The sequence below is a fragment of the Cydia fagiglandana genome, chromosome 25, assembly GCF_963556715.1.
Source record: "Cydia fagiglandana chromosome 25, ilCydFagi1.1, whole genome shotgun sequence".
In the NCBI taxonomy this organism is placed as follows: domain Eukaryota; kingdom Metazoa; phylum Arthropoda; class Insecta; order Lepidoptera; family Tortricidae; genus Cydia; species Cydia fagiglandana.
In genome coordinates, this window is record NC_085956.1 from 6,983,207 (window position 1) to 6,995,906 (window position 12,700).

The 12,700-nt window shown below is 34.1% G+C and overlaps 1 protein-coding gene across 1 annotated transcript in view; it reads right to left on the reverse strand.

The window, feature by feature from the left end:
- The window catches only part of LOC134677147 (actin-like protein 6A), a 32,700-nt gene extending 25,685 nt beyond the window's left edge, over nucleotides 1–7,015 (reverse strand). Inside the window, exons 1-2 of the mRNA XM_063535605.1 lie at nucleotides 6,660–7,015; nucleotides 5,671–5,822 (exon numbers count right to left, since the gene is read on the reverse strand). Of these exons, the coding sequence (XP_063391675.1) occupies nucleotides 5,671–5,822; nucleotides 6,660–6,861 (354 nt within the window). The 5' untranslated portion in view covers nucleotides 6,862–7,015. The remainder of the gene's footprint in view (nucleotides 1–5,670; nucleotides 5,823–6,659) is intronic.
- Between the last annotated feature and the right edge of the window lie 5,685 nt (nucleotides 7,016–12,700).

Genomic DNA, 12,700 nt, shown 5'->3' on the forward strand with positions numbered 1-12,700 from the left:
CGTTACAGGTTATGAATTTGAAACCTGTTGTTCGCCTTTGAATCCTTTCTGGGTTTTTTTTATCATTAATATTTACTGTGTGTTTATAATAAAGCGTTAATCATTGTACAGGGTTAGAACACAGTGTAGATACAGTCAATCGTCACTATTTCACGTAAGTACGTATCTAAATATCACTTAGCTTGAGTGAGCGATTCCTTGTTTATTTTTGGGTATAATTTCAATTGCAAAATTGTCTACAATGCTTACCCGCAGAGCAGCCGCAGCGGCTCGCCAGCAGGAGACTGATAAACTCCAACTTACCTTGCTGGAGTTGAAAATATCCAAGGAATCTTGTGCTCAATTGCTCAGTGAAAGGGAAGACAGTGAGAAGGAACTATTATTAGTACTTAATAGCAATGATAAGCTTAAAAAGGAACTGTGCTCATTAGAAGCTGACTACAATAATGTAAATTCAGAGCGGGCCCGGCTTCAGGAGATGGTTGACAGGTTCACTGAGTGTAGTGCTGCGTATGAGCAGGCCCTGAAGGACATCAACTCATTGGAGAGAGCACTGCACGACGCCCACGAACAAATCTATGAGCTACAGGAGGCCCAACACAATGCAGCAGCGGCACACTCTCAGAGCTTGTTCGAAGAACTGGTCCGGCCCGACTCTCAGTTGGTTGCCGCACCAATTGAAAACCTTTTGGCCACTACAGATTTAGCCTATCATACCACCACACCAAGGTTAGTAAATTGCAGCGGAAACAAACTAAAGAAATATATTAAATTAAATAGACTCATAAAAAAAAACCAGAACTTGTCAAAAATAAATAAATTGTTTTTTAAAAAATTGAGATTTTGTAAAATTAATGTTAATTTAGTGGATAAGTTAGATTTGTATTCTGCCCAGTTAGAAAATAGTCAATTGCAATATGAAACCGACACACAGACTTTGAAATTAAAAATTAAGAGTTTGGAGGACTCCATACAATCCTTAGAAACAATAAATGAGAGTTCTAAAAAGGTGATTAATGAATATTCTTTGGCCATGGATGATTTAATATCCCAGATTAAGCATAATTCAGAGCGGTTTGAGTCACTGACCAATGCCCAGTCATGTGCTTGTAAGCAAGTGACTGAACATTTGTCGACCAGTTTACTCGACCTAAGCCTGTGTGACGGTTTACCACAACAGCATGTAAATGATAATAGCTCCTTCCACACTACACAACAAAGCACACCTAAACCTAATGTTATTATGTATTCTGATGAAATTGGAAGCAATATGAGCTCATTTTTAAACTTTTACCTAAAGGGACTTAGTACAATCAGCAATTGCCTGCCTCACAGTAGCTTTGAAAATATCATAAAACAAATTTTAAATGACAGTAATATTAATTCTAAGACAACACTGCTTATTCTTATGGGGAATAGGGGTAATGTGAACAAAAATAATTTAGTTAAATACTTTGAACAGTTAAACTCACTTGCAGTGCATGAAATTATTTTTTTCACGTTCCCCTATTGTGAGCAAATGTCAGAGGCAGAAAACAACACTAGACATAAGTTAAATATATCTCTATATAATCTTTGTACATATAGTAGTAAGTTTAGCATAATTGACATTAACAAATTTGTTAGTAAATACCATATGCCTATGGTGTTTTTGAGTAAAGGCAAGTGTTGCCTTTCAAATTATTACAAAAGACAAATAGCTTTATCGCTATCCTATTTACTTGACATTTCTGCCAAGAATTTGGCAGATAATTCTGCTCCTATTGAGCAGCCTAGCATGAACTTGGAATTGGTTCCAGTCATAACCAATGATTTAATTGATTTAAACTAGCTGTTAAGACAAAGGATTCTGTCTCTGGCAATTTAGAATTAAATGAATATAATGAAAAATACTGCAAAAATGGAAAGTATATCCACCTGGTGCATCAAAATATTCAATGTATTAGAGGAAAAGATTTACAGATTGAACTTTTTTTGAATGATTTCAATATTGATATTTTATGCGTTACTGAACACTGGTTAAATAATAATGAATTAATGCCTCAATTTAATAATCACCAGGTGGGAAGTTCGTTCACCAGACTTAGTTCCATACATGGTGGGTCATTAATTATTTTAAATAGTCAGTTAAAATCTAAGGAACGTAAGGACATTGTATCCATGTCTGTTGAACGGACTATAGAACTAAGTGCAGTAGAATTGGAGCAATTTATTGTTGTCTGTGTGTATAGGCCGCCATTAAGTAATTTTGAAATATTTGAAAGAACAATGGAATCTGTCCTACTTAAACTATCACCTTCTAGTAAGAAATTACTTATATGCGGCAACTTTAATATAAATATTTTGGAACATTCAACAATGTCTTGTAGATTGTTGAATCTTTTCAAATCGTTTAATCTCAACCACATGTTTATGGAGCCTACTAGAGTGACTGCTACTAGTGCCACCTGTATAGATAATATTTTCAGTGATATTTTTCCTATTACTAAAAAAGTTATCAGCAATTTAGAATCAGACCACTTAGGCCAATTAATGGTATTTGAGGCCTTAAGGAAAAATACATTGAGAAAACAAATTACTTTTGTACCAGTAACCTCGGACCGCGTGGAAAGAATGAAGCAAAGTCTAGTTCAGGCGCTACCCTTTTTGTCTTCCGATATGAGTCCTAATAGTATGTATAATTCATTCTTTCACACTTTTATGGAACATTATAACGCGATATTTACTTCAAAATCGGTCGTAGTTAGTGGTGCATCTGTTTTTAGTGAGTGGGCTACTGCGGACTTACATCAACGGAGACGTGAACTGTATGCTTTGTATGAGGAACGGCGGTTTAATACGAGTGATGAATTTAAAGAACATGTCAAGGAATATTCGAAGAAGTTTAAAATAGATTGTCATATAGCTAAGCGGAATTATCTAAGTCAGAAAATTAAAAATAGTCCGGACATTATTAAAGCAACTTGGAAAGTTATTAATGTGGAGACTGGTCGCTCGAAACACACAATGAAAGAACTGAAACTAAATATTGATAACAAAATTATAGATTCCAATTTAGAAGTAGCTACTGAATTTGAAAAATTTTTCACCGAGGTGCCAGTATCCACAACTAAGGATTTAAATTCATCACCCTCATCTGCTGTTACATTATTAAAAGATAACGCTCCAGAGTGTTGTAGAGACCTTCATTTTGAACATGTTTGTACCTCAGATGTAATAAAGGCGTTTAAATCAATTAATGTCAAAAAAACGAATGACCTCTGGGGAGTCTCTGTCCATGCTGTCAAATCCTTAGTAGAAATTGTAGCGCCTGACTTGGTAGTTATATTTAACAACAGTGTCGATTGCGGCGAGTTTCCTGATTTAATGAAACATAGTAAAATAACTCCTTTGTTTAAATCTGGTAGCAGCTCTGACCCCACTAACTTTAGACCGATATCTGTGCTACCAACATTCAGCAAGATTTTTGAAAAATTAGTTCTTTCACAATTAGTACGACATTTTAACGGCAATAATTTAATGCATAATAAGCAGTTTGGTTTCACACGGGGTCGCTCAACAACCGATGCTGGTGTTGAGCTAATTAAGCATATTTTCGATGCCTGGGAGGAGTCACGAGATGCTTTAGGTGTCTTCTGTGATTTGTCTAAGGCGTTCGACTGCGTTTGTCATGAAACATTGATCAGGAAACTACACTATTATGGAGTTAGAGGATCGGCACTGAATTTACTTAAGTCCTACTTAAATGGTAGAATACAAAGGGTCGATGTGAGTGGACAGCGATCACCGGGGTCATTGGTCTCTATGGGTGTACCACAGGGGTCAATATTGGGGCCTTTCCTGTTCCTTATCTACATAAATGACTTGCCATTCCTTGTAAAGACCCACCATGACATAGTATTGTTTGCAGACGACACCTCACTTATTTTCAAAGTCAAACGACAGCAACAAGCGTACAATGATGTAAACGATGCTATTTCAAAGGTAGTAAATTGGTTCAATGTTAATAATTTATTGTTAAATGAGAAAAAGACTAAATGTATTCAGTTTGTCACTAGTAGTAACGTAAGGCATGTGCAAACAAGTGTCATTGTGAAGGATGAGGAATTGGAATTAGTTGATAGTACAGTTTTTCTTGGTATAACTTTAGATTCTAAACTTCAGTGGGGTCCCCATATTGCTACTCTTTCGAGTAGACTGAGTTCTGCAGCTTTTGCAGTGAGCAAAATCCGTCAGTTAACTGATGTGAAAACAGCTCGATTAGTATATTTTAGTTACTTCCATAGCATTATGGCATATGGTATTTTACTGTGGGGCGGTGCTTCAGAGATAAATACCATTTTTGTTCTGCAGAAGCGGGCTATTCGAGCAATATATAAATTGAACCATAGAGACTCACTTAGAGATAAATTCAAGGAAATTGACATAATGACAGTGCACTGTCAATATATTTATGAGAATATTCTGTATGTACATAAAAATATTGTTAATTTTAGGAAAAATTGTGACATTCATAATATTAATACTAGAAATAAACATAAGCTCGCAGTGCCCTTCACACGGCTCCATAAAATTAAAAAATCATTCATGGGTAATTGTGTAAGATTTTATAATAAACTTCCAAACCATATTACTGAATTATCAATTAATAAATTTAAAAATTATGTAAAGCGTAAACTTATTTCTAAAGCTTATTATACCACACAAGACTACATGAGTGATAAAACAACGTGGGATTAATGGTGACTCGAAATAGATAATTCAATATGTATGTACTTCTTTGTTAAGTTTTATTGACATTTGTTATTGACATTTAGATTTTATTCTAGAAACATTCTAGACTAGTATTTTTTATACAATTTTTTTTTATGTTTGACGATCTTTTTGTGAAATTCTTAGTATTAAATTTGATCTGTATAATAATCCAATATTACTATGGAATAATATTAACTTCAATAAATTGCTCTGATAATTAGCTTAAGATAATATATTATTATGTAAAACGTTCATAAGTGCTTGTTACTAGGCCTACATGAATAAAGTATTTTTGACTTTGACTTTGACTTTATAATACCATAAAACGCATTTGATGTGGCATAGGGCCTGGCAGGCTGTCAATTGCTAAAAGCGTTTATTATGCGACAAAACCATATAGGGTCATTGCGCTAGTTTCCGTCCATGCCCTACTTTTCGTCCACTTGATGGAGATTAGCAAATTTAATAATACATTTCATTTTTAATTTAATACTTGCCAAATATCATTTTTGTGTATGATTGTAATAATTCAAGTGGATGAAAACTAGTGCTAATTATGCGCGTGCAATAGAGACAGCAACAGACCGGTCAATGTACGAAAATCTATCTGGAAAGGGTCTCTTCTCTATAAAGAGGACTGCATTGTCTGGAGGTTAATACTCTTGATTTTTTAGGGTTCCATACCTATAGATGACAGGAAAAAATATTAGAAATGTGCAGTCAAGTGCGAGTCGCACTTAATAACTTAGTTTTTTATTCAACTCCTATGGGTTATTTATAGACATTTCATTCCACATAAAAAATACATTGTTTTAAAATTGAGTAATGTACAGAACCCTGGGAATGCGAGTCTGACTCACACTTGACCGGTTTTTTTACTTTCTGGTTAACAGGTAAAGGACAATTCAGGTTTACCTTTGCGTAGCAATAGTCCAGCATCTTCTCAAACAGATCCCAGTTGTCGACCTGTCCGTCCTTCATGTATGTCTGCACCTCCATGCCCGGTCGGGGCACGTGGAGCTCCGTGACGTCAATGTAGTGCCGGAGCTCACCGCCTGCTTTGGTTCCTATATTGAAGCAAAGTTTTGAATGAGATTGGAAACTATGTCAATAGAGTTAGACCAAGAAAAGTCTGCAGCGACTTTTATAGCCCACACAGTGCAAGTGTTATTTTAAACATAAATCATATATGCAATTATTACATACGAATAACACTTGCATTGCATGGGCTATCAAAATAGCTACAGACTTTTCTTGCTTTAACTCTAGGAACAATTCGGCCACATACAGAAATATGAATATTTTTATTATTCAATAAATATGAACGACAGAAACATACAAGGAAAACACCACTAAATTATCTCATCTTGGCATGCTGCTGGCAACTTCCAGTCCTGAAGAATATAAAGGACTTTAAGAGGTGATGAGGCATGAACCTGTCTTTTTTAAAATCTGGACCATTAAAGATTTAATATGACTCAGGGTTGATTTGACCCCAAGCACTTCATTATGAAGTAAACCAATTTGTTTGGAAAAGGTAGATCCCAATGATTAAAAGTATCATTACTTTTGTTCCATTATTTTCTAAATTTATTGAATCATTATTTAATTACTAGTAGCAACACTCTATTTCACATAAACAATAACATTTGTAAAAGGCAAATTTATCTCTTTAATAAATTTGCTTTACACAGGAATTTGGCATTATTACTGATATTCAAGTTAAAAATGCTTTTTTAATTGGAATTTGATACTACCTAATACGTAAAGCGTTAACTATTTTGTATATTGCAATGCATCTTCAATGTTTTTGTGTTAGTAATTCATAATGTTACTTCAAAAATTTAACCACAGTATCATAGTAGCTAGTCATGACAAATGTTTTTATTACGGAAAATACTTACCGCTCTGTGTGACATTGCCATCGGGGACTTTCTCCTCGCTCTCTGGGATATGAGTCGCCGGTCCTACACCAACCACAGCAGGGATATCGGCTTTCGGAGTATCTTCCTGAGCATAACCTACTCGCAAGCTGTGGTGCCCTGGATCGAACACTAAAGCGCCGATCTCGTCACCACCGTACAACATGCCGTTGGGGCCACTCATTTTGCACTCAGTTCACGTATTTTAACTGAAATTAATAAATTAATTCAAGATATTCACGGATTTTAGCGCGTTGTTGTTTTCGATTAATGACAAACGAAGCGTACATTGATTAGTTTTGGGTGAAATGGAACGTAAAGTACATTTTATTTTTGCTTATTTGATTCATATTTTCATATGTGATACAAATGAAATCTATATTTATACTCAATAGCTAATTCAAACATTTGAATAATAATGAAAGCCTTAAAATTAATATTAAAATAAATTGTTACTGAGAAGTAACGTCGATAAATGCGTAGAACGTGGCGGTTTTTATGGCTACAGACAAGAAATGTTTTGTCATAGCGTTTTAGTAGACTTATTTTAAATGTCAGTATTTTAACAATAAGAGTATAATATTTTAAGAGTAAATATGAAAATTTCGTTGATTGCAGAAATAACTAGATCATTTTTATAAAATTATTAAAAAGCACATTATGGGTTCTATGCTGCAGGCAGAGGTTTTATAAGGGGTATTATTTCTATACCTTATTTTTTCATTTATTTTATTCGTATGTTTTAGTTTTATATTATAAGTATTATTTTAATTTTTAAGTACATATAGATGGGCAAGCAAATCGTGTCAGTAGAAAAAGGCGCAAAATTAAAATTTTCTATGAAAGACATCCCTTCGCGCCTACATTTTTCAAATTTGGCGGCTTTTTCTACTGTCAAGATCTGCTTGACCATCGACAGTTTTACTTTAATTTTAATTTACTTGGTCAAGCAAATCTTGTCAGTAGGAAAAGGCGCGAAATTCAAATTTTCTATGGGATGATATCCCTTCGCGCCTACATTTTTTAAATTTGCCGCCTTTTTCTACTGACAAGATTTGCTTTACCATCTATAAATGTTGAATTCATAGTTAATTTTTTTTTTGTCCTTATTAGTTATATTTTACGAGTGGGAAATGAAAATACTCAATACACCACAATATTTTTTTTATTTTAACGCAAATGTTCATCCGAAACATGTATAATGCTACAAAACACCGAATAACATAGAATCTAACACAATTTCCACTAAACATGATAATTAGTATGTTTTGTTATAATGCTACCAAGACGAGTAGGACACATTTTTATCATATTTACAAAAGTATAAAAAGAAAGGACAACATTTCAATTAAAGGAATATGGTGGAAAAATAATTCAACACGACACAAATATTTCATTTAAATTTACACTGTACCAGAAATATTTATTAAGTGTAAAAATGTAGTAGGTACAAAAAAAAAAAAAAAAAACAAAATTATAAAATATTATATTAACACAGGTTACTGGCTTCTGCACCGAAATATAATAGCATAATAGTCACAATGCAGTAAAATTTAATGAGTCATAACATACCTAGAGTCAGACCAAGAATAGTCTGCAGCGGATTTGATAGCCCACGCAGTGAAAGTGTTATTTTAAAAGTCAAACTTCTATGAAATCATGACGTATAAATTACACTTGCACTGCGTGGGCTATCAAATCCGCTGTAGACTTTTTTTGGTCTGACTATGTCGCTATGTCAAGTTTACAAAATAGTCATGTTTCAAACTAAGTACAAATAAGAATTATTATAAATAATAATTATTATAAATAATTAATAATGTTTAGAACTTAAGCCGCACTAACTCATGCCTAACTTATGGCAGTTTGATTGAGTTACAGAAGGAGGACAAAAAAAGTATTAATATTTCGCTTTAGTATAATAATATTAAGTACCTATAATATAAATATATTTAATATGTAAACACGTTTGAATTCGATTCGCACTTGATACTTGTAGTTTGCACAGACAAATTAAGAATATAATGGATAAAATATAATGATAAGTAGTAGAAATATAATAGGAACTGACTATAAAAGGCTGTATAGCATCATAAGTCCTTCTTTCCTTACCGCTACAGAGTAGGTATAAAATATACGTTATAAAGTACCGATAGAAAATGTATAATTAGGTACACTATATCATAAGTCCGACTATAAAATTTGACTATAGCATCTTAACCTACCAAAGTCTAGGGCCTAGTTCTACATTTTGGTAACTCTTTTTTTACTTAGCCTATTTGAATGTCCCACTGCTGGTCAACTCTTTTAATGTTTTTTTTTGTATTTGTTGGAACTGGCCATCAGGTACATACTTTTCTATATGACTGCTGTATTTTCAAATGTATATTTGACAGACTTCAATAAAAATTGTACGAGAGCAATATTTGTTTCAATAGGTTATGGGCCCAGTCCTGTTAATTACGTAACTCGCAGTATTAATGGCTTCAGAATGTTTTGTTCATATTCGTTAGCAGTTACTACTCTCATTAGAAGTTTATACAGATTATCATCTCTGATGCTGACAGCTTTAACTTGGCCGTTCTTCGCTTTAAAGATACGCTTATCCTTATCGGCTACCTCAATGTAACCGTGGTCTAAAGCTGAACCAAAAAGAAAAAGAAAGGAGTTGATAATGTAAGCATATCTTTGAAGTTGAAAAAAGCGTGTATTTTAACTGATTAATAATTGCATATAAGTATTTATTTTATTCAAATAAATAATTACTTATCTTAAAATATGTAAGTATTATTTACTTAAGAGCTATCAAAATGTACTCTAGGTTTAGTTGAATAGAACCGTCGAATTTTTGATCGATTACGTTATCTACCACCTAGGTCAAAACTATCTAGGTATGCTAGAGTAATCTAATATCGAGATCTTTTGAAATAAACTAGTTTCGTTGCTGATCAAAAACTTGGCGGTGAAATATTTTGACCAATGAGAATTGCGTTCAAGGTCTATCAAGATGAGATCAAAACCGAAATAAATTGTTACATCTGAATCTGCTGCCGGTTCAAATAAAAAGATAATAAAAAGTTTTATGGCTTACAGTACGTGAGCTCTAATAATGTCCTGCGGAATTTTTTACTCTTGACTCACCATTGGTAGCTCTTATGTCGTCGCAGTAAGGTATACGAATGGTCAGTTAACAGTAGCAACGATGATACTTCGGCCATCATTTTTTATGTTGAGAGGAAATAAAACCTATTGGCTATTGGTTGTATTCAACCCTATCAAATTTACTTCGCTGTATTTGCGCAAATACTTTAACATTTGTCAGTGTAACTCTTTTATTTATGTAAGTAGAGATACTATAGTCAGACCGTAAAAAGTCTGCAGCGATTTTGATAGCCCACGCAGTGCAAATGTCATTTTAAACGTCAAACTTCTGTGAAATTATGACGTATAGGTACATAACACTTACGCTGCGTGGGCTATCAAATCCGCTGCAGACTTTGTTTGATGCGACTATAATATCTAAAAGAGTTACAACATGAAACTTTGGGCCATTAAAATGAAGTGTAACTAACACACCATACGTAACAATCCTAAGTGATATGCGAAATCGCATTCAATTGTTCATCTCTATGATTTTTATACATATAATTACACCAATACAATTAGAAGGTAACTATAACTATATAATTGTATATAAGTTAATTGCCTAAACTCTCTCTTTAGTATTGAAATCGGGTATCAGCATTAGGGCGATTACAAAGTTTTGAGACAACATTCAGTGGCGTAGCTAGCATGGGTGGCACCCGGTGCGAAAATTGTGGGTGTCACCCCAAAATTCAATCAAAATTGTAAAATATATTTAAAAAGAGTAATTGTAATTTATCTTAAGTCGCTCAGGATTCAGGATTTACTCCATCGCTTTCATTTTACATGATTTTACGAATATTTATAGGTGACACTACTGATGTTCACGGTCGGGTGTCACCCCTAAATGGGTGACACCCGTGGCGGACCGCCCCCGCCCCCCCCCTAGCTACGCCACTGACAACATTATTAAAATAGTTGTTATTAAACGGACATTTTAAATAAAACTTAATTCTTAAGTCTCTTTAAGGAATTGATCATGTTCTTTATATCAAGTTCACAAGCCAACTAGCCAACTTTCCAAAAAATATATCTACAAGACCTTATTGTCAGTGTCTTAGGGTGGTATTCCATTTGTCCAATATCTTTGTCCAATGTGTATTGCGTCTCAAATTTTGCTTAAATAAGAGAGTGAGACGCAATGACATTGTACAGGTGGAATACCCTTAGAGGCGTGTAAACATATTTTTGGAAAGTTGGCTAGTAAAGATATTTGTGAACTCGACTGTACATAGGGTTGCCAGATGGTCGGGATTTGGCGGGATTCTCCCGATTTTTAGCATGTGTTCCCGATTCCCGACAAAGTGTAAACTGTCCCGAAAAACAGCTTCACGTTATAAAACAATAATTTCATGTTCCGAACTGTCGTCGACCGAGCGAGCTGACGTAGTGCCAATAATGTAAAATATCGTTGTTTTTAATACGATTACTTTAATTTGAATGTATTTTTGTTTCCCGACTTAAGTCCCAAAATCCCGAAAAATTAATATTGTTTCCCGATAATAGCGCCTTTCGACCTGGCAACCCTAACTGTACATCACGATAACGCACGATAAATAGGTACATCAGAATAAATTATCCCTTATTGCTATGACTAGGGCAAACCATGACCTTCAATTTTCTACATTCGTCTTTGGGGTTGTGCACAAATCACGCGAGATGTTTTTGGTTACCGTTTGACCCCTGGTTTGACCCCGTTTCACCGGTGATATTTGGTGTGGTTTTTGGCTACCCCCCTCCCCCACGTAACCTCACGTGTATTTTTTTGATTTTGTTCTATCCGACCGGTCAAGGTCACGCGCTCCAAAGTATCGTAAAATAGACGCTATTTTCAAGTGCGGAGTGAAGATTTATGTTTAACGAAACCGAGAAAAAGTATCTACTCATGTGGTAGGTATTTTTTCTTAGTTTCATTCACTGTAGAAAAATACACGTGAGGTCACCCTATACCCCCCTCCCCCGAAGTGATTTGTCGTGATTTATTCCTGAATATCGAAACTCACGTGATTTGTGCACAAGCCCTTTTTCTGTTATTGCAAGAGCAAGAGCGAAATATTGAAGTTCGTGAATATGACCCAGTCTACGAAAACATCGTGACCGCGATATAATTTCATTGTTTTTACATCGTGGTAGTTAATTTGCTCCATTATCTTCAGACTAGGCTATAACATACAGACATACATTATATTAATACACAGTACTAACATCTAAGTATCTAGAAGAAGAATCTAGACATCCACTTATGTCTAAAAGTTTTTATTTTGTAAAAATACTTTTTTTTTCTTTTACATCTATTCAGACCATATTGGCACAATCCCTCTTTAGTTAGATAGCCATAGTTTTAATGAATTACAATCGTTATAAAACAAATACTGATTTTAAAAAAGAACTACAAATAATGTTAAAAACAGAGCAGTACTTAAGATATTATTTTTTCTAACCTAAACCAATAAGTATACTTTATACCAAAAATCTCTTTTGGTTGGTTCCTCGTCAGTTGATTCTCATTCTCAATCAAATTATTTCTTATTAAATATGGTTTACAAAAATCTCCCTTCTGGCGGCAATTTTAATTTCATCTATCTTCACCCGTGCTTGTTTTCAAACGCTTTCAGCAATTTCTAAATTTACCTGAATCAGAATTTTTAAAAATTTTACCGTAACATGTTTTTTTAAACGTTCGAGTAGACGTAAAAGCTAAACTGAGAGTCATCTAAAAAAACCTTCATAATGGCGCCAACTTTCTTCAATTACAAATAAGGAATGTAATGTGAATTTAAATACTGGAAATTTACTGAATTATTTATCTAGTGAATTCATACTTTTGTTAGAACAGAGGTAAGTACGAAATAACAACGTATTAACCACAGCCACAATGC